At 42.7% G+C, this 22,966-nt stretch overlaps 1 protein-coding gene across 4 annotated transcripts in view; it reads right to left on the bottom strand.

Moving 5' to 3' along the window:
• Positions 1 to 22,966, bottom strand: part of BRF1 (BRF1 RNA polymerase III transcription initiation factor subunit) — a 310,658-nt gene that overhangs the window by 247,288 nt on the left and 40,404 nt on the right. For 3 of the 4 annotated variants that reach the window (XR_008307877.1, XM_053252511.1, XM_053252521.1), the window contains exon 3: positions 281 to 454. Coding sequence is in view for 3 of the 4 variants with exons in the window: in XM_053252511.1 (XP_053108486.1) it covers positions 281 to 454 (174 nt within the window). In the remaining variant the exon portion in view is untranslated. Of the gene's footprint in view, positions 1 to 280; positions 455 to 10,412; positions 10,510 to 22,966 lie in introns of those variants that run through there. The other variant, XM_053252537.1, reaches the window with a different exon arrangement.

Below are 22,966 nucleotides of genomic sequence, written 5' to 3'. Positions count from 1 at the left end.
TTTCTTAAAAGTCCCTTTTCGGATTTCCCTAAAAGTGCTTGAACTGTACTTCGGGCACATCCCTACTCCACTGTACACTCAACCTTATAACCCCAACTTCACCATCTGCACTTATTCAAGTCAAAATGGTTTCCTGGTGCTTTCTTAAACAAGGCAGTAAGGGCCACAACAAGTGATAACCTGTACAGAAAACAGCACAGGAGAGTTCTACACGAGATAAGAAGTCAGAATGGCCTCAAAGTAGTCCCAAACATCTTGCCACTCAAAAGCGAAAGGATACGTGGAGTTCCTTCTGTCCTACACACCAAGTAGAGACAAGCAGCAATTACATGGGTCATCTTCCTCCCACGGGTTAAGTGCTTGCTCACCGCCATCTTGAAAAAGTTAAAGGCAGTGTCAAGGCAATGCTGGTTCAGCTGCAGTTGGTTTCCCAGGTGATGAATCTGACGTTTTCCTTTAAAGACAAAAACAGGGAGAGAAGTCATACACCATGTGCAATTATACCATTTCAAAGCATATTTAAATTCCTTCTCTATCTAAAATAAGATTCAAACTGTAAAACAATACATTGTAGAGGATTGTAGAGGACTGAGGCAAGGCTTGTTAGCTTTAACACCCAATAGTTAAGCTTTTGACACTGTCAGGACCCCTCTCTTTTCAGTTATCATATAGATTTGCAAGCAGTACCTTAGTATGCTTGAGCACCCTATTGGGTGTTCAAAATTGTTTAGCACCTCCATTCACTAAAGAAAAGGCCCACCAAGACTTCTTGGATGTATCCAATTAGACTACCATCAGTAATAAAAAACAAAGCGGGAAGACCTCCAATCCCAGTGGTAGAGTTCAGAAGAACTAGAATCATCAACCCCAAAAGAACCAGCTCATCTTGCAGGTCATATCATCACAACAAGCAATCAACAATATATCAAGTCTTCAGTCAATTTATACAAATGGAAATATGATTGTGCAGGGAGTAGATGAGAGGGAAGAGTTCTCATACAAAATTTTATAGCTCAAATGTTCTTGCAAATTCTGTTTTATACTCTAATTCAAGCTTTTCTTTCAAAATTTCCAGTTATGGATGCTGTGGAATTTAGAAATTTGAAAAGTAACCAATGAAAGCCCTGGCTGACATCCAGAGCAGGCTTCTGATAGCAGGAAAGGAAGACACACTGGTCCAAGGAGAGCTCCCCCACTACTATTCCTAGCCTACTAGCCACTACTATTCCACAGGAACACAAGAGGGGAGAGCAAATTTTGACAATTTGCTCAGGGACACATTTTCAGGCAACATACAGCCCTGCCAGAGCAAAGAGCCAAAACTGACTGCTCCTCCTTGAGTGCCCAAGGCTGTGCAGTCCCAACACAGCTAGGAAAGCTCTCCCTCGTGCTGGTGCAGCTTCTCATCCTGCTACCAAAAGCCTACGCCGAATATCAGCCCCCGAGCTGATATTTAATATTACATTTCTTGGAATTCATCCAAAGTTTTTTTGTTTTGTTTTTCAACATCTGAGTCCAATTTCAAAAGTAAACTATGAAGGGGTCTGAAATTCCAAAGAAGCCAAATTCTGCCAAACTCAAATTTAGTTTCAGCATACACACAAGCCTCATTCAGACATTGTAAGATAGCCCCGTAGTAGCCATGTACAACAGGGTGGAGGAAGTTCCACCTCCACCATGTCAATCAGCAGTGCACCCCACCATGCACGTTTGCAGCGGGGCTTCTCTGGAAAGGGAAAACCCCAATGTGTGATGGTGGGCGCTTCGGTGATTGTGAGAGTGGATCCAGTCTCCAGGGGTCAATAAATGTTGCCTCAGTTCATCAGGCAGACAAAATATTTGTCTTGTCAGATGGTTCTTCAATCTATGTTGGTACATTTCTCGTCAGGATTTTTTTTTCACTTGTGAAGCATCATTTTTCACTCGTCATGGACAAGTAGACTAGTGGGTTTCCTGAACCCTGCAGTTCCAGGTTCCCTCCCTGGCACCTCCAAGATAGGGGCTGGGAGAGACTCCTGCCTGTAACCTTAGAAAAGCTGCTGCCAGTCTGCTGCCATACTGAGCTAGATGGACTGGTGGTGGGGAGCTTCCCATGTTCCTACTAAAAAAAGAGAAGATCCCACAAGCCTGACATCTGCCCACACCTAAGCTAAAGATCTTCCTGAAAACTGTATTTTCATATGAATGAGGTATAGACAGAACTGCCCCCCAAAGAGAGTGAACACTCCTCCTCCCATCCCAGACTGAGGATGCATGCCTCAAAAATCTCCAAGAGAACATATTCCACGTTAGCTTGGAAGCAGGAGTAAACGTTTTTGTTACCATCTACCCAAAACCTGGCAAAGCACATGCAGGGCCCCTAACCACAAGTGAGACAAAACCACAACTGAAGGAATCTGTCCATAGAAAGAGAAGTGCCTTCTAAGCCTGTCATTGCTGTGGAAGCACTTCCTTCCTGCCATCACATTCAGGGAGCGCTGAGTCGCCAGATTACACAGCTTAGGTTGTGGCTTCCAGAAGATGGATGCACCTTCTTGCTTTGTTTGAAGCCCTTTAGATGACTCACAAGAGGATGTGACACAGCTGGTGATGCCATTGTGGAAATCACAGCACAGGCCCATCATACTAATAAGCACTTCAGCTGCAGGAAACTGGCAGGGACACAAGACCAAATTGAGGGAGCAAGCAGTTATAAAAGAACAAAATGAAGCAGGCACTGTACTTCTTAACAAGCCTAGGGCAGAGCATGGACTCAGGATGCAAGAAAGATACATGCAGAACCCTAAAGTTTCACAGGGATATTAGAAACCGATAACCTCTCCATGTGGGGAGTGATGAGCGCCATGTGGCTTGTTTCACAGCTTTAGCTACACGCATGACGACAACCCCAGACTTGCTAGAAAAACAGAACACTCGATCCATGTACAGAACTTTGCACTTTCTGGTTATCCAGGACACTCTACAAAAGGATTGTTACCCTGATGAAGGGGTGGCCCAGGGCTGAACAACATATGGCCCGTGAGCCAGATCCGGCCTGTGGGCACTTTTTGACAAGCCGGTGATGGCAGCAGGCCACTGTCGACACTCGCCTCCCGCGGACGGGCAGTTGGCAGGAATGATGGTAAGGCGGTGCACTGCTGCAGGTTTGGTGCCACTCAGCCTGGCTTCCAAGCCCCTCTGTTCTAGTCGGGGGCTGCTGCAGGTGTCAGGTGCCAATCACCATCCCCCCCCCCCCGCTTCCGAGCCCCTATGCCTCCTTTGGGTCAGGAGCTTTCTGGCAATAAGGGCACACATCCGCACTGATGAAGACAGAAGGCACATGCGTGCCCTTGAGCACACTCCTAGCCCTGACTGAGGCAGAGGGGCTTGGAAGCCCAGGCAGGTGGCAGGAGCAGTGGCAGGGCGTACCACGTGCCCTGTTTAAAGCAGAAACCCAACCCAGGCCTGCATGGTTTACTTGTCTCTTAAAACTACAAACAGAACGTCCAATGGAATGATCTATGTAGTGTCAATAAGCATCTCTATTCATTATATTAAAGCTATACTGGACCTCCTGACTTGTCTGTCTTTGGTCTGACCTAAAGCCAGATGTTCCAGGTTTTGCTTGCTACATCAAGCAGAAAGATCTTATTGGCCCAGTTCAGATGAGACATGGTACCATGGTTTAATCTTGGTTCTGCATGATGCGTGCTAGCTTTGGGTGCAACCCCAGCTTTAGCTCCTGGCTTGTTTGCAGTCAGCTTATAATAAGCCAGGATTCACCACGATAGATGTCATGATAAAGCCTGACTTGTTCCACTTCCAGATCAGAAGAGTCCCTCCTGCCCTTGTGAGCAAAGGGGATGGGGGAGCACCGTCTTCAAGGCTAGGAAACATTGTGCAGAACTAGGATTAAACCATAATTCTATGCCACATCTGAACCATTGTTATAATCAAAGTCTGCTTTATATTTCGATACCATTTGTAAAAGGTTAGCCTATGACTTCTAAGAACATTATTGTCCTGGCTTTAGGTAGTAAGTAAGATTTCTAGTAGAGAAATGGAGACATTATTGACTAGATTAATTAGAACTGGAGAGAAAGGTGCTTCTCCACTTTTGAACTGTGTTTGTTTAAAGATTACTGTTCACCATCGGAGCTATATGCTCGTTTTCAAAAACTTGCTAACAAAGAGAATTTGCTAACCAATGTTCTCCAAGATGAAAATTGCATAGGTATGTGATTTTAATATGTAACCTGAAAGGTAGCTTGTGTAACTGCTACCAACCAGGATATAAACTAGTGCCAGAAATATTGAGAAGTTACTCATAAGGCTTCCACTACTACGAACTGCTTTCTTTTAAAAGGTAACCAAATTTTAAGGGAGCCCCTTGGAACCTCTCATTATGCTAGCATGTTCATGTGTGTCATCAGATGGGAGAAACTAGAAGCCATCCATGGCATCCTCCTGACATGGCCGACCCATAGTATTACCAACTCCAAACCCCAGTCGCCAAATCCCGAACCATTTTTGCAAGATTAATCAAAGTAAATCTCACAGAGGTTTTTGGGCTCTAACCCAGTCAATAAGTCAACTATTCTGAACAGGCTGTGCCCAACTGTAATTAAAATGGGGCATGCAGGTTAATCAGCAATTACATTTTTAATTTCCCTACAAAGGAGCATATTGCATCAACAATTATTTTTAATTCCTAAGCCTCTTCAACAAAGATAATCTGTACTCAAATCTCAACCCTCACAAAAAGAAACTGTTCCTGCTTTTTTGCAGCAGACACTACAGCTGCCAGCCTCTCTCACGACTGCCTCAAATGTTATGAAATTGCAACATGAAAAGCAATTCCAAATAGAAATTAGCCTGCAATGAGCATGTAGACTGCAATGTGATCACATATGAAATTTGTTGCATACAGATGCGCTGGGAAGATACAATGAGTCACAGCTTCCCAGGATGCACCCACAACATGTATTTTGGGAGAGCACTGTGCTTTGAGAAATGCACCAAGTGCATCTCTAGCAAGCGACTGGGGAAGCTGCACCTGCCAAATTTCTGCATGGATGCATCCCTCCCCAACCCAAAGCTGAGGTGAAAGGTCAAGGCAAAGTGTGGGTTTGCAGAACCTAATTTGCAAAGCTAGCAAAATATACAAGACTGTTTACATGGTGCAGAAGTTAAGGTGACTGCCTTAACTTGCAATTTCCATGCTTTCAAGAAAATTATAAGCACCTTAACTCTCATCTTAAACTAAAGGTTTGATATTTTAATTTACTCTTAAATTATTATGTCTATTTCAGGAGTGGTCCAGATTGCCACTTTGGGAAATAGGTGCAAGATGGGCCCTTAGTCTGATCCATCAGGACTGTGTTTATTTAAAATATATAAATAAAATAGAACTGGTTTGATAAAATCTTTCAATAATGAAATGGACATAATCACTTAAGAGTAAATGACTCCTGAAAGCACACCAGCAGAGCATAAAGACAACAGCCCCCTCCTGCCTCAATTTGCTCCCCAACAACTGCATCAATTTGTCCCCAACAACAAATGGCACGCCCCCTTGGGAGTTTCCATTTCGCTATTATGGTTAACAGCCATTGACAGATCTATACTCTACACGTTTGTCATAGGAATTTGATTCCTCCACCCGCCCTCAGTATGAGAGAAGAGCACCTGCATTAATAATCAAAGGCAAAAGTAATTTTAAGCAGCTGAAGGACAATTATCAGGCTGTATCATATAAGAAGGAACTGTGAAATGAATTAATAGAAGCATGCTAGCAGCTAGCAGTGCCAAGCCCAGACAAGCAATGAAGCAACGATTTAAAAGAAATGTGTAGGAAGAACGAGAGCCAGTATTCCATATGAATCTGCAAAAAGCATCATTTTAAGTTTCATCACTACACTGGTGTGAAATCCCAAAACAAACAACTCAGCAAGTTTTGAGGACTGTTTGAGGACTGTGGTGCTTTGTCAAGAGCTGAGGAGAACCCTCCAGATTGACTTCTTCAATTCCAATAGGCTATTTCTCCAGTGGTTAATGTGCTCTGTTCCTTGACAGCCCAAAAAGCATCCGTCTGTCAACTTCAATACATTGAGGGGCAGCATGGAAAAGCTCAAGAGCAATCAGGAAGGGAAATTAAAACTCTAAGGAGTTACAGTACTAACAGCAGAGGATCAAGAGTGGTTTTTAAATCTCTTTTCTGAAGGGTTCAGAGCAGTGAAATATCCCAATTAAAATGAAAGCCAGCAAGCCTAGAAAGGCTAGCACAGGTTTCTGAAGAAAGTCTTGTCCTCAGAGGTCATGAAAAACATTTGACATATTGCAGCTCAGTAATTCCCAAGCAACTGGTCAGGGGAGGACAGCTGATCTTGTGGTAACAAGCATGAATTGTACCCTTTGCTAAGCAGGGTCTGTCCTGGTCTGCATTTGAATGGGAGACTACATGTTTAAGAACTGGAAGATATTCCCCTAAAGAGACGCAGCCAATCTGGGAAGAGCACCTGCCTGCTTGCATGAAGGAGCCGCCAAGTTCCCTCCCTGGCAGCATTTCCAATACAAGGCTGAGAGAGATGCCTGCCTGCAACCTTGGAGAAGCCGCTACCAGTCCGTATAGACAACACTGAGCCAAATGGACCTGACTCAGTATAAGGCTAGATGGCGAGATGGATCTGACTTGGTATAAGGCAGCTCCCTATGTCCCTATGTTACAGGTTGGCTGCTAGCACAGAGTATGGTAGTGGGACAACCCAAGTTGCTTTCCATCGAGTGTCTGTTGGGTATCCTGGGGGAAATTCTGGTTCTGGACTGGGGAGACCACGGCCCAAATACCTGCTCTGCCACAAATCAAGCTGTGTGAACTTGGGTTAGTTACTTACTCTGCCTGAAACAGGCATCAAAAGAAAACCATGGTTTGACATTCTGGTTGGTACATACTAGAGTTTCCTGAATGCAAATGTTATGGTAAACTGCAGTTTGTTGCAAACTGCAAATGGAAGTGTCCAATATTCTCCATCACATGTAAGGAGACAGAGGATGGGGAAATGAAGTGCATGAATCCAAGGCTTGCTGCAGGTCATTCTTGTCGCAACAAGCCATGCCTCGTCTGAACTGGTCACTCTCTTTTAACGAAACCTACCTCAAAGTGGTGCTGAGAGCATAAAGAGGATAAGTAACACTTTGAACTTACTGAAAGGAGGATAAATAAAAATTACGTGTGTATATAGCCAGCTGAAGGAAGGTTTCCAGGTTAGGCCTGGGACAGTAATGGAGGTTCTTCACAAATTCCACCTATGAGTCCTTTTTATTGGGGGTAACTTAGCTCAACAGCAACAAATGCGTCTTAGTCTTCTTCTCAAGCCCACTCGTGTTTCCGCATGCTTCAGAACAACAATCTGAAATGAATCCCAGTGGTTCCCAACCAGGGTTCTTCCAGATGTTGCTGAACTACAACTCCCATCATTCCCAGCTACAATTTATTGTGGCTGGGGGTGATGGGAGTTGTAGTTCAGCAGCATCTGGAGGAACCCTGGTTGGGAACCACTGCCCTAACCTTTACCTAGTCTTAAGAGAAGGGTGGGGGCTCATTCCCACCTCTCACTGAGCTTTGAAGACAATTTTGAGTAGCAAGCCTTCTCATTGCCTCAGAAGCTCAGCAAAACAGCAGCAGAGGGGCCAAATCAGTGGCAAGCAGAAGCTTTGGCCAGCAACAAAGGCTAAGCAACATTTGTGAGCCTCTATCTTTAACTAAAGGTTTGGTAGCCATCAGGAAACATTACAGTCAAAGAAGACCAAAGTAACTGGAGTCAGCAATTAGACATGTTAGCATGCCAATTGTGATAGAAGATAAAAATGAGAACCAACCAACCCTGTTTTCCCTCTGCTCACGTTTTAGTTTTTTTAGCAATACCAATAGTTTTTTATTATTTCGTCAACTTCTATCCCACTTTTTTGCTGCAGTCCCTAAACCAGCTCACAATACTGATAAGATGCAATTAACCTTCTAGTTTAAACAAAATCAAACCAGTCTGGTTGAAGCAAGAGTATGCATTGGATACAGATGGCTCAAATACAGACAGCTCAGATAAAAGCTCCAGTGAGGCAAAGGGAAGGAAGATGCAGCAAACACATGGGTTGTGAGAAGTTGGATTGGGATTCAAAGGAACGATCTCTCATTCCTCTACGTTCCACTGAGTAAGCTCACAGTCTGCTAGGGTTGTGCACAGATCAAAATATTGGATCCAATCCAATTCCAAACCAATACATTATTGTATCATTCCTCCAATATAGATGGCAGCCTGGGTGCATCATCCCATAGGGTAGTGGTAAGCCATCAAAATGCCTACATATTTTATTGTAAGGCAGAATGGGGACTTTCAGGGAAGGTAGAACTTTATGAGGTATGATGGTGGACCTTCATTCGGGTTTAATACCACCCCAATTTCATGTAAAGGTATCAACGTTTCAGAAGTAAGTGTACCCCCAGCCCACTCTCACATTTCTGCTTTGCTTAGATGCCTGGAGACCCTGTTAGCCCCCTTGTGAAGGGACTTTGTCTCCCAAAGTGCAGGCTGACACGTGCGAGCATCTGAGGAGGCAGCAACCCCCTCCTTTCACATTTCTTTCTTCTGCAAGGACTTTGCTACTAAGCACTGCCAGCAAAACAGCAAGCTCGATTTGCATAATGTATACAGGCCACAGAATCCAACGTTTGAGGAACTCTTTAAATTTCTCTTTACATAGCCTTCTGAACAAATAACTGAACATTTAGCCTGTGACAGAATCTAGTATATTATTTCTGCACCCCTCCCTTAAAGCACTATGATTGGAAGGGAACAGGAGGTGCAGAGCGCCAACAACAGATATCAATCAGATCACTCATCTCCATTTTCCATATATAGAACATCACCAGATTCAAAAAGATAGTAATTTGGAACAAAACGGGGAGCCAGCCAATTCTTCAAAACAGCCCAATACAATACAGAAAATATTGGCCAGTATTGTATCGGATACGGTCTGCCATTAAGACATTTCTATCAGGAATGTTGCAATGCAAAAACCATACGATGTGGGCTGTATCAAGTTGGAAACAAGTATTTTTCCAATTTGATGCACAGCCCCTACAGCCTGCTCTCAGGTTTGGTTTGGTTTTTAATTTAGTTTTACATATATATTTTTTAAGGAAAAGGAAAAACACGAAGCAGTTTCACAAACAAAAAATAACAACACAGAAATATGCTAACATTACAAGGAATAGCTATCAATCATAGTTAAGAGATTAGCAGCATTACATCTGCTCTGGAACCAAGAGCAAAATTTAAAGACCAGCACCATCTTGTCCTTCAGAGTCTCAACTTTTATTCTCCTCAAATTCTTCATTAGACTTAAGTGGACTGGCTTTAAGACAGGGGTGTAAAGCTGTGGGGCCCCAGCTGTTGTTGACCTACAATTCCCACCACCAAGCAAGCAAGTGGCTAGGCTAAGAAACAAAGCTCCATACTGGAGTCATTTTGCTTGTGATCTTAAAAAGGAAAACTTCATTTGCTTCAATGAACTCATTCTGCTACAGGCAAGACTGATACATTTGCTAGTCTACAGGAAGTGTGAATTTCGGCAAGCCACTGTGAGGTAAACTGCTACACTTTACAGACAGATCTTACAGATTTTACAAAGTGTGTGCTCACTCATTTGTGAAAAGTCATCAAGGCTGACCCTATGCATATAAATGGGACCCATACTTCTCCCCCCTAATCACTTCCTATGCATGGGATCCATTCTTCTCCCCCCTAAACAGTCTAGGAGGGAACGCCTGATGACTAGGTGAAATATTGCATTGCTTTCAACTCTAGCTAGTTTTGGTCAAGATCAACCAACTTCACAGCGCTGTGGCTTGTGTTAATAAGGACCCGCACGAGTTGGCTATGCAGCCTTTCCCCCCCTCCACACTTATTTTGGTTTGTGAAAGAGATTCATAAGCCTCATTACTACAGTGCAGCTTTTCAAGGAAATCAACTGATTTGACTATAATTAGCCCACTGCTTTGTTGTATTCTGCACTAGTTAATCTCCCTTTAAAAGGCAGCCCCATCATGTCTTTCTCTTCCTTTTGTTCAAGCACAAAAGATTCCCCAGGCTGGAAATGTTAAGAGAAACTGAACATTCTGCATTTTAAAAGAAAGAAAAGTGTTGAACTGAAAAGGAAGAACATGTACTTCAGAACAAAGGGACCTCTCAAAATACCCCCGCCATCAGCCCAAGTTAGCTCCCCAGCTTCATAAATGCTGATGGCCTAAAGCATTTGCTGCTGAGGACTGAACTACACATTACATGTAAAGACATATATAATGAAAGCAGAATGACGCCACTTCCAGGCAAAGAAGAGAAGGGCGGAGAAGAGTGCTCCGTCTTTCTCCTGCCTACCTCTTTTCGGATGCAGAGTGAAACTCCCTTCCCAGTGGGGTTCCAAGCACCCTGCAGAGCTCCCTCCTAAAAGTGCTTTGCATAAAAAGCAGACCCTGGTGTTGCATTACACGCTTTTGGCATGTTCAGTCCAGAGAGAGAGACACACACACACACAAACTCAAAATAGCACTAGGCAAGTCGCTGCTTCAAGTTGTTCAGGATGAAAGTGTGCTCACTGCATTGACAGCTCATCCAAAGCAACCTGTGTGCGATTTGAAGGGGGCAGGAGGTGGCTTTGTTTCATTTTAAAAATATTATCTGGAAGAATACAAAAAGCCTCAAACTAGGGTATTTTCCTCTCATGATTCTCCCTTATAATTTTCACTGCACCAGAGCTCAAGCGAAGGGAGGGGGGGACTGCATAAGCCTGCAGCATTTTAAACAGAAACTATATCTATCCATCTGCTAGAACCAGCCAATGAACAGAACATTTCTACAAATCCTCCCACTCATGCAAGCCCAAGCCAAAAGAACAGAACACAAAACACCTTCTTCTACTCTGAATGCAAAGGGTTGGAAGCACCACAGCAACAATCTCTCTCTCTCTCTCTCTCTCTCTCTCTCTCTCACACACACACACACACACCTTAGAACAATGAGTCAATTCTAGCACAGAATCTCAAGCACCGTTCCTTCCAGGGATATGCTGACAAAATACATATATTGTTTTTTAGACTGTGAACGTAACAGAGAGAGAAAAGTGCATCCAGCGTGAGAGCACATGCTATAGCACAAGCTGCAAACATACAGTTTTCTCACCTGGTTCTCTTGCTGAACCATCCCCTGTGATGGGGACATTTACAACATCTCAAGGTCCACAAAACAAAGCGGATTGAGGATAAATGGCAGGAAGCCAAATTCCACCAGCTCTCTCGCCAAGGTCTACGGACTGGTGCACAGAGCAGCCTCAACAAGGATCCTGCAGGCAGCATTCTTGTTGGTGCTTCCCATCCACACGCACCAGCTGTTTTGGCAAAGCAACAACCCCTCTCACCAAAAAAGGTTTTGGTTTCTTAGTGGCCTACTGGACACCTCAGTTCTTCCCCATTACCATCCATCAAAGGACACAAGCTACCATGTACTGTCACAGTCAGCATTTCCCCTCCATGAAGGAGATATAGATTACAACAGGGATTCGCACCAGTGGTGCTCCAGACATTGCCGAATTGCAACTCCCATCATCCCCAGACACAAGAAATTATAGCTGGGGGTGATGGGAGTTGTAGTTCAGCAACATATGGAGTGCCACAGGTTGGGAACCCTTGCATTACAACTAAGCCTTCAGGAGTTCAGCAGGACACATGCATGCATGCACACACGCACACAAGCTTGCTCCTACTGCCCAGCGAAGGAACTGCATATTTGTGTTAGGGTGGTAAGCACAGAGGCCAAAACATCCAGGCTAATCTTCGTGTTCACTACATAACTATGGTAAAGTAAAGTGTGCCGTTGAGTTGGTGCTGACGCCTGGCGACAACAGAGCCCTATGGTTGTCTTTGGTAGAATACAGGAGGGGTTTGCCATTGCCATCTCCCACGCAGTATGAGATGATGCATGTTCCGATATCGCTGCTGCCCGATATAGGTGTTTCCCATACCAGCGGGGATTTGAACTGGCAACCTCTGGCTTGATAATCAAGTCATTTCCCTGCTGATGCCTAATCAGACATCTTCAGAAATTCAACTTAATTTAAGTGAAAATTCTACAATCACAAGGACTTTAGCTCAGAGAAAAGGCCAGAGATTCAATTATCAAAAAACTGCCAGTTGAAGACCAGAATTAAGGCTCTCTCATTTTGGCTCAAGCTCCACAAAGCTAGGAAATTGGAACCTAAGACTGATGATGCCTTAACAGTCATCAAGATCAGGAGGTTGGAGTCCTTGGGACCAGCAGAGGTTCCCTACATTGCCCTGGGCCTGTATAGCCTTTTGAAGCATCTGAGCCCTGCTGTATTGCTAGATGAACTCTTTTTTTTGCACACAGTACAACTCTCCATAACTAAAGGGGCACTCCCATGACCCTTTAATCTTTGCATTTGCACTATCCATTTAAGTACTTCTGTGCCTAGTCAATACAGGATTACCTTCCTAGACAATCCTGAACAGACTTTGACATTTTTGCCAAAATTTGAAAGAAAGAAAAAATGATATGCCTGCCTAAAACTGTGACAAAAGCAGGGAATGTGTCTATTTTCAGCATTTTTAAACTGTTTTAAACTGTGTTTGAATTGTTTAGATTTTATATAGCTTTAAGTTTGATTTTTAAATGATTAGATTTTTATTTTGGTTCTGTAAACCGCCCAGAGCTGTTGGACGGGACTAAACAAAATAAAACTGTATAGCTTGCTATACCTGCAGCAATTTTTAACAAATTGCTTTGAAATCAGGCACATTTATAGGCCGCATCAATAGATCACACATGCCAAATTTCAAGTTATTGGTTCAGCAGGGGTCACATTTATAAACAGAATTCTGAGGATTTTAATAGCAGAACCTTTTTTCCTCTTGGCAACTCGTCTTAACTAAAAAGGCATTTCTGTTCCCCTTTAAAATCCAAGCTGTGCAGATGAGAGAAGATTCAAAAGCCAGAAGGGGATAGGCAAGCCTTCAGAAAGTCAAGGGGCCAGGACTTCAGATCCCATATTCCTCTTCAAAAGCAGAGTTCCCCATAGCTACCACCTAATGGCACAGCATAGAAATGCTTGACTAAAAAGCAGAAGGTTGCCGGTTTGAATCACCGCTGGTGCTATGTCAGGAAGCAGCGATATAGGAAGATGCTGAAAGGCATCATCTCATACTGCACGGGAGGAGGCAATGGTAAAACCCTCCTGTATTCTACCAAAAGAAAACCACAGGGCTCAAAATGGACCTGACAGCACACTTTAACTTCACCTTACTACTTCTTGCTCAGTGGCCATAGCTACCATCTAAATGGGGAACCTCTATGTCCTTCCCTTCTCCAGTTCCCTAACTTCATTGCTCTCTGGAAAACCAAGGTCTTCTGTATTTATTCATTTTATTTTTATAGCATCCACTCAAAATCTCTATGCAGTTCACAAATATTTAAAATCAACAGTTTAAAAACAAGAAAGCAGTTCAAATAATCCAGCACCATTAGATATCCATTACATTAAAAACAGGTGTTATATATGTTTTGTCGCAATCTGTAATTTCCTAAATTAATAAAAATTGAATTATCTTTAAAAATTAAGCAAAATATATTAAAACAGTGGTACATATGCTGGTAACCTCTAGGCTGGATTACTGCAATGAACTCTATGTGGGGCTGCCTTTGTACGAATTCCAGAAACTACAGTTCATCCAGAATGCAGCAGCCAGGTTGGTCTCTGGGTCATCTAAGAGACGATAATACTCCTCTGTTGAAAGAACTACATTGGCTGCTGAGACATTTCCGGGCAAAATACAAGGTGCTGGTTATTACCGATAAAGCCCTAAACAGCTTAGGCCCTGGGTATTTAAGAAGATGTGTTCTTCACTATGAGCCCCACTGCCTGTTAAGATCATCTAGAGAGGACTTGTTTGGCGGCTACTGCTTAAGACAATGCCATCTTCTTCAGAAGTGCATTTCAAAACTCAGGAGTGGCAACCAAGAAAGAGAGACTCCAGATTATTTTTATTTATTTAATTTATTTATTTAACATATTTTTATACTGCCCAAAACTTACATCACTGGGCGGTTTACAACAAAATAAAAACAGAAAGCAAAATATTAGTTAAAACAAAAAGTTTAAAACATTCCAACAATTTAACATTTTTAAAAGAATATTTTAAAACAGCATTAAAACCATTAAAACAGTATCAGTTAAAAGCCTGGGTGAACAGATGTGTCTTTAAAGACTTTTTAAAAGCTGTCAGAAATGGGGAGGCTCTTATTTCACTAGGGAGCGCATTCCAAAGCCTCGGGGCAGCAGCGGAGAAGGCCCATCCCTGAGTAGCCACCAGACGAGCGGTGGCAAATGCAGATGGACCTCTCCAGATGATCTCAGTGGGTGGTGGGGTTCATGACGAAGAAGACGTTCTCTTAAATACCCAGGGCCCAAGCTGTTTAGGGCTTTATAGGTTATAACACCATGTATTTTGCCCGGAAACATATCGGCAGCCAGTGTAGCTCCTTCAATACAGGAGTGATATGGTCTCTCCGAGATGACCCAGAGACCAACCTGGCTGCCACATTCTGGACCAACTGTAGTTTCCAGACTACATACAAGGGCAGCCCCACACAGAGTGCATTGCAGTAATCCAGTCTGGAGGTCACCAGCATATATGTACCACTGTACATTAATGCCAGAAAAACTGGGGGCCACCTGTAGGCAGACCTCCCCAGATGATCTTAACAATTGGGGGGGGGGGGAGAATGCAGAAGGCGGCATTCTCTTAAGCACCCTAGCAGTGTTCTCTAATTTTTTTCATCTGTGTGTGGAATGAATTTTGTTCTGGGTGGCAGTTTCAAGGCAGTGTCTGCGCACATATATTCAGAGTGGGACCTTCCTGATTCAACCTGAGCAGGATCTAAAATTAACTGATCAGGGATCAAAAAAATGTGTAAGCACGCACACTTGTGCATACCTTAGAGGGAACACTGCAGACTGCACCCCAGCCCTAAGCCATTTAGTGCTTGACTCAGCCTTCCATCCTTCCGAGGTCAGTAAAATGAGTACCCAGAATGTTGGGGGCAATATGCTGAATCATTGTAAACCGATTAGAGAGCTCCGGCTATAAAGCAGTATATAAATGTAAGTGCTATTGCTATTGCTATTATAGTAATTTTCAGCACTTTGTATTTTGCCCAGAAACAGATCAGCAGCCACTGTAAACACTACCAGCAGCATCTCTCCTCAACGAAGGACAAGTAACTCCCTTTCACCACTAAGCAAGAAGGGATCATCAGGCAGATGAAATCTATACTGAATGGATTCCATGAAACTATAGAAGATGAACAACCCCTATCTATGAAAGCCCTTTGCTGTCATAGTTACCACAGAAACAACAGGAAAGGAAACACCACAGATGCGCTAGAAATGTTGTGGGTTTATTTTATAATTAGATTTTGAGTGAATATTCTTCTTCAGTAGTAGTGATAAAGCAAGGCAACCTTCTGGGTTATTTCAAAATAATGCCAATGACTGAAAAACTAGAAGGCCTCTTTGTTTTATCAGTCAATCTACTTAAAATGCAGGCATCCATAAATTCACTTGCCAGCTTCCCCCTAGGGCAAATGCCGCCAGTCCTCTGATGAGCAGGTGTAGTGACCCACCTTCCAGCTCCAACAGGGTCAACAGGAAGTGAACCTATGCCCCTGACTAACAGGCTGGCGACCTCCAGGGCTGACCAATCAATCCACCAGGTGGGTGGGTCATGAAGGCTGCTGCTGGGAATGCTGGGAAGAAGAAGGGGGGAGTGAAAGAGGAGAGTGCAGAGGGGCAGAGAATCCAGGATGGAGTTTGCTTCCACATGGTGACTCTGCAGATCCTTGAAGGGCAGGACTGCAGGAGGCTTGACCTCATCAGGATTTTTGGTGGGTTTCAAGGGGAAATGAAGCCCAGGCTTTGAGGGCTTCAGAAGCTAGCATAGGGGGAAGTATGTTTAAGTCAGATTTTGTGTTAGGAATTATATTTCTTTTCTGTGTGCTCTGCATTCCTAAATATCTGTTCTTTGTAATGCATAACTAAGATTTCAATATGTGCCGCCTAAGTATGATCTGGGTATTTTGAAACGTTCTTGTAACCAACTAAGCATTTTTAAGTGCATCTAAAAAGCTAAAGCCACAGATGGACCAGTCTGTAGCAAATGAATAAACTGTTTTTGTTCTTTTCTTTTTACAAGAGTTGGTTATTAACTCAGGAAAAGTGGGCGGGGGAGCCCACGAGTGCACAGCATCTGTAACAGCTCAGCTCAGCTCTCAGTAGGTCCACAGGCAGGCAAACGCTTTGAGGAGCAGGTTTTTATATTGGCCCAATAACAAGTTCAAAAGAGACCCTGGCAGTGTTCCCTCTAAGGCGTGCGCATGTGTGCATGCTCACAAGGTTTTTGATGTCCACTCAGTTAATTTTAGATCCTGCTCAGGTTGAATCAGGAGGGCCCCACCCTGAATGCATGTGCACACACACTGCCTTGATACTCCACCCAGAACCAAATTCATTCCGCACACAGATGAAAAAAAATAGAGAACACCCTGGACTAAAGCACTCTAGTCCAGCAGTCTGATCTCTGAAAGTTTAGAGTGCTTGGTGGCAGCAGTAAACTACCAGAACCTCTGTTTTACCAGAACCTTTTTCTTTTTCTTTCTGGGCTTTTGAAAGTTAAAGATTTTAAACTACCAGGCAGATTCTCAGACCACTCAGAGAGGTGACTCAGTGGATAAGAGTCCCCCTCGTGAGCTAGGTGACTGAGAAAGCTGGTCAGCAGTGGCCAGCCAGTTAATCATCTACCTGGCTATGTCAGGGGAATCCATTACAGCAGGTCACTCAGCACTGCACAGATCCTGGAGATCCCATTTTGCACAGTGGCCAACATTCAGCACAGGCTAATGTAGGCAATTTTGAACCATCAGTACTGCTGTGGGCATCTAAAGCAACACCTGTGGTGCTGCACAAGAGCATTCTCATCACAGTTATGCAATGCTATACCCACTTGAAAAAATGGACATCACACTGCACAACCGCTGCTGCTCCAACTCCAGGTCACTCACAGTGTTTTGATCCGGAGGGCCATAGCACGTCCCAAATAACACATTTCCTTTCATTCCTCATATTGTCATCCATAATGATTCTGTGGAGAACTCTGGTCCTCCTAGGTTTTCTAGTTTGTGGGATTCTACCCCTTCTTTAATATACAGTGCTACTCCACCCCTGATCCTCCCCTCCCTGTCTCTTCTACAGAGTTTATATCCAGGAATAACAGTGTCACTGATTCTCACCATTCCACCACGTTTCTGTTATGCCCACTCTATCTATTTTTTCGTTAGTAACCAAGCACTCCAACTCTCCCATCTTCATTTGGAGGCTTCTGGCATTGGTATAAAGACACCTATACACTGATTCTCTTACCTGGCGTTGGCGTGTGCTATCTTCTCTTGCTATCATTTGAATTTTTTGACCAGCAGTCATGTGTTTCCTTCTGATCTACTCCTGACTTGTCTGAAATGTTTGCATCCTCGCGCCTTAGGGGTTTCTGCCTGCCAAACCAGGTACCATCCAGTTCCCATTGGCAATTCCCCCAGGCATCATTTTAAAAGCTGCTCTGTGACCTTTTTTATTTTAAGCGCCAGCAGTCTGGTTCCATCTTGGTTCAAGTGGAGCCCAGCCCTTTTTGTACAGGTTTCGCTTGCCCCAAGATGTATCCCACTGCCTAACAAATCTAAACCCTTCCTCCCAGCACCACCGTCTCATCCACTCATTGAGACCCTCAGCTGTGCATGTCTCGCTGATCCTGCGCCTGGAACAGGTAGTAATGCAGAGAATGCTACCCTAGGGGATCCTGGACTTCAGAATGCTACCTAGGAGCCTAAATTTGTCTTCCAGGACCTCCCAACTGCATTTCCCAACACCGTTGGTGCCGATGTGCACCACGACAGCTGACTCCTCCTCAACACTGATTAACAGACTATCTGCTTTCTTACCTTCCTTCACACATCACCAAATAAGAGCAGATCCTTCCTTATTCCCCATCTCTATGCCACTGAGCATATCAGGCCAGCAACACAAAGAGGAGGAAAAGAGGACTGGTGGCAACTGCAAACAACCACTAGCTCATAAATCAAGTCATCCTTTGTGGCCTCCTGTTGAAACGCACTGGCCCAACAGACATTTATAGTGCACCTTTGAGATTTCCTCCCACCTTTTTTTTCATAGTAGATAACATGCAAATTTGGGACACGAGCTACCAAGGAGTATTTCTAGGTAGCCTCTGTCTCTCTCACTGCGATTTACATGGACCACATAACCAAATCCTATTGGAATGAAAACTGCATGGCAGAAGAATTTAGATTTAGAATCAAATGGTTTCTGTACTTGTGCAACCCACCCAGAATCCTTGGAACTGGCCAGGCTATAAATCTTAAGAATTAAAATTAAGTTTCATTACAGGAGTATTGTTCTCCCAAGTAGTATCAAACTACAGTCCCTGTAAAGACACACAAAGCTTTGAAATTCCTATTTATAAAGCATAGTCCACTAAGAAGGTTGCATATGGAACAAAGTACAAGATACAGTCAATAACTGGAGTGCAAAGGTAGATTTCTTAGAAGAATTAACAGAAAACCAATGCATTAGGCCTATATATAACTCTTCATCATGAATACTACTAATGAGAAAACATGCAAATCATAAAGACACAATTAGGGCTGCAACATTTAGTCAATTAATTGTATAATTGATTAAAAGCCTTTTGATCAATTAAAAAATCTTGGCAATTAATTAGGCAGCAGATTTTTTAAAAGGCTGTTAGTTATTTTTTAATAGAAGTACTAATAAAAACTACAGCAGAGACTCCATCTTAGGAGAGGCATTCCTTCACTTTCACACAAGGAGGAACCTCTTTTCTAAGCTAGTGCCTCTTGAAATGCACAAGGGCATCATCTAAAAAACCAAGTGGAAATATTTTATTCATATGCAAATACGTGCAGATTTAATTTACCAACAAAAATTCATATATTAATCAGCTAAGATGTCTTTAATCAGGTGACAGTCCTAGACATAATACGAACTGTATTACGTCTCATCTGCATGTCACTGTCGCTCAGCATTACCCCAATGAACACACATACACTCAAACTTTCATTCAGTTTCCAGGTATTTATTTATGCAGATGAGCATGCAAAAGCAACTGACTTCTTCAGCAGCTGTGACCTGAAGCATTAAGGCTTCAATCCTGTACACCATAGGACTGAATAGACATGCATAGGATTGTGCTGCAACTCAAACTAACAAGAGTCAAGTCAAGAAGAAATTCAGCTAACAATGAAGGACACACACACACGCAGTATGTTAGCATTTTCACACGCTGGAAATTTAAGATCACATGCAACATGTAGCTCCCTCCAGGAGGTTTAATCCTGCTGTGTTTTTAAATACAGTTTCAACCAAACTCCATTTACTACTAAATTTGCCAACACACAGGCTGCACATCTAATTCCCCACAGGGAAAAAAGCTCTCACTTTAATGGGCTTAAAAAATTGCTTTATGACTCTTAGCTTTGACTTCATGCATAATACAGGGAAAGAGCACTATACATAATCATCCCTAATATGCACCTTTGCTAACTTGGCAAAGAGGCACCTTTTAATGTGGTGATTCTCTTTATTTAGCAGGGGGAGAGTAACTGGCCCTATCCACCCCCAGCACAGTACCTCCAGTGACTGTTGCTGGTGTCTATCTTATGTTTCTTTTTAGATTGTGAGCCCTTTGGGGTCAGGGATCCATCTGATTTTTATTTGTTATTTCTCTGTGTAAACCACCCTGAGCCATTTTTGGAAGGGCAGTATAGAAATTGAATGAATGAATGAAAATAATAATAATAATTTAAAAAAACACCATAGGGGCCACAGAAATCACCATCAGCCATTTACAAAAAGCAGCTTTACTGGGAACAGCCTATATTCTGCAACGATATCTATAACAGCAACAACATTGACAATAAAATTCAGCCATCCCAGGTCCTTGGGAAGGACTCAATGTCTGGATAAAACAAACCAGTCAATAACACCTGTCTGACTGTGTAAAATAATAATAATAATAATAATAATAATAATAATAATGATGATGATGAGGAGGAGGAGGAGGAGGAGGAGGAGGAGAAGGTGGTGGTACCAAATTTGGAAAGAGAAGCATCCAGATACAGAAATAACAGAACAAAGGCAAGATTCATAATAAGAAATAAAGTACTCACAGGAGTTGAGCTGGAAGAACTGCAAAGAGAAACACAGGCTCAAGATATGGAAGAAGAATTACCACCAATTGAAGAAGCTGCTCAGGCGCAGGTGGAGGTGGTGGTGGAAATAGAGGATGCCACTGTTGCTGATCTGTTTCAAAATCAAAACCAGGCAACTTCCCCTTTGCCTTCACCTCAAAAACCCGAATGCCATTTAACAGGAAAGCAACAAGAACTAAAGCAAAAAAATAACTGAGCACATAAACCAAACAACCATCATGGTTCAACTTCCAGCTCTCAAAACAGTTGCCAAAAAACAACTTGCTCAGGTATTAAAAGATGTCAATGCTGCACTTGCAGAAATAACAACCAAAAATTTGCAAGAAACAAACCAACTAATGTACATTGCAGCAACAACAACAACAACACAAGAGCTCGGATATAAGTTCAGTGGACCTGTAAAAAAAGAAAGCAGTACATCACCTAAATGGAAGATTAGATTAGAAAATAAAATCTCCAGGCTTAGTTCAGATGCTAGTAAATTGAAAGATATGAAAGACAAGAAGCTGAAGAATGAAAACACTAAACAGTATCTGATCCAAAAATACCACCTAGATTCAAGGAAAATTAGAGAAGTCCTGGAAATAATAAAGCAGCAAATAACAGCAGTGTCAATGAAGATTAGCAGATACGAAGCCAGAATTACACAGCACAGGCAAAATCTCCAATTCCAGTCGAATCAGAGACATTTCTAACAAAGCATAGAAGGAGAAACTGCCAGAAACACTGAAACACCAAATAAAGAAGAAACAGTGCAATTCTGGGGGAAATTATGGGACAATCCATTAGATTATAATAAAAAAGCAGGCTGGATGAAAGAGGTCGAAAAATGTAACCAACAAATACAAGACCTAATAATAACACCAGAATTAATAAGTGAAAGAGCAAAGAAAATTAAAAATTGGACTGTGCCAGGCAACGGTGAATTGCATGGCTTTTGGCTTAAACACCTAACAAGCCTTCATAAACAACTATCAAAACAGTTCAATCACATTTTGCAAGGCGGTGATATTGAACAATGGCTAACAACTGGGAAAACTCATCTCATCATGAAAGACCCAGCAAAAGGTGCAGTTCCAAGTAATTATAGACCGATCACCTGCCTGCCAACCATGTTCAAATTATTAACGGGAATTATAGCAGATGAAGTGATTCAACACTTATTAACTAAGAAACAGCTTCCAGTTGAACAGAAAGGAAATTGCCCGAACACCAGAGGCACAAAAGACCAGCTGCTGATTGACAAAATGATTTTAGAAAATTGAAAGAGAAGAAAAACAAATCTAAGTGTTGCATGGATTGACTACAAGAAAGCCTTCGATTCATTGCCTCACACATGGATACTAAAATGTTTAGAAACAACTGGTGTCAGCAAAAACATTCAGATATTTATTTTTTAAAAGCAATGAGCATGTGGAGCGCACAGTTAACAATCAATGGCGAGACACTTGGACAGGTTAGCATTAGAAGAGGCATTTTCCAAGGGGACTCACTATCCCCTCTGTTGTTTGTAATCGCCATGACTCCACTTTCACAAATACTAAACAAAACAGGCCTCGGATACCAAACATCTAAAACATCCAGTAAAATCAACCATCTGCTGTACATGGACGATCTGAAGTTGTATGGAAAGTCCCAGACAGAAATTGAATCACTGCTAAACACTGTCCGTATATTCAGTAGCGATATAGCAATGGAGTTTGGACTAGACTAGTGTGCTGCATTAATAATGAACAGCGGGAAAATAAGAAAAACAGAAGGAATAGAACTGCCCAATGGAAGCAAGATCAAGAACCTGGAAGAGAAAGAACATTACAAATACTTGGGCATTCTCCAGGCTGATAACATCGCACACACTGAAGTTAAAAGAAAAATGGGAAGTGAATACATCAGGAGAGTTAGAAAAATCCTCAAGTCCAAACTCAATGGCAGGAACACCATACAAGCCATAAACACCTGGGCTGCAGGAATAATAGACTGGGCCCAGGCAGAGCTAGAGACGCTAGATCATAAGACCAGGAAAATCATGACCATCAATCATGCTCTGCACTCCCGCAGTGATGTAGATAGGCTATACCTCCCTCACAGCTCAGGTGGAAGAGGAATGCTGCAAGTCCATCCAGTCGAGGAGGAGCAAAGAGGCCTTGAAGAATATATCAAGGACAATGAAGAAGATGCACTTAAAATGGTCAAGAACGAGAAACTATTCAACACCAATGAAACAAAGCAGGCCTACAAGAAAGAACAAGTCAAGAACCGAGCAGAAAAATGGAAAAAGAAGCCACTGCATGGTCAATATTTGCAATATAAGTGGAAAATCAGACATCACCAAGACCTGGCAATGGCTTAAGAATGGCAACTTGAAGAAAGAAACAGAGGGTTTAATACTGGCTGCACAAGAACAGGCACTAAGAACAAATGCAATCAGAGCAAACGTAGAAAAATCCACAACAAACAGCGAATGCCGCCTTTGTAAAGAAGCAGATGAAACAGTGGACCACCTAATCAGCTGTTGCAAAAAGATTGCACAGACTGACTACAAACAAAGGCATGACACACTGGAA

The sequence above is a fragment of the Hemicordylus capensis genome, chromosome 1 (genome assembly GCF_027244095.1).
Source record: "Hemicordylus capensis ecotype Gifberg chromosome 1, rHemCap1.1.pri, whole genome shotgun sequence".
Classification (NCBI taxonomy): Eukaryota; Metazoa; Chordata; class Lepidosauria; order Squamata; family Cordylidae; genus Hemicordylus; species Hemicordylus capensis.
Note: the sequence above shows the minus strand (reverse complement) of the source record. Positions and strands in the feature narration are given on the sequence as shown.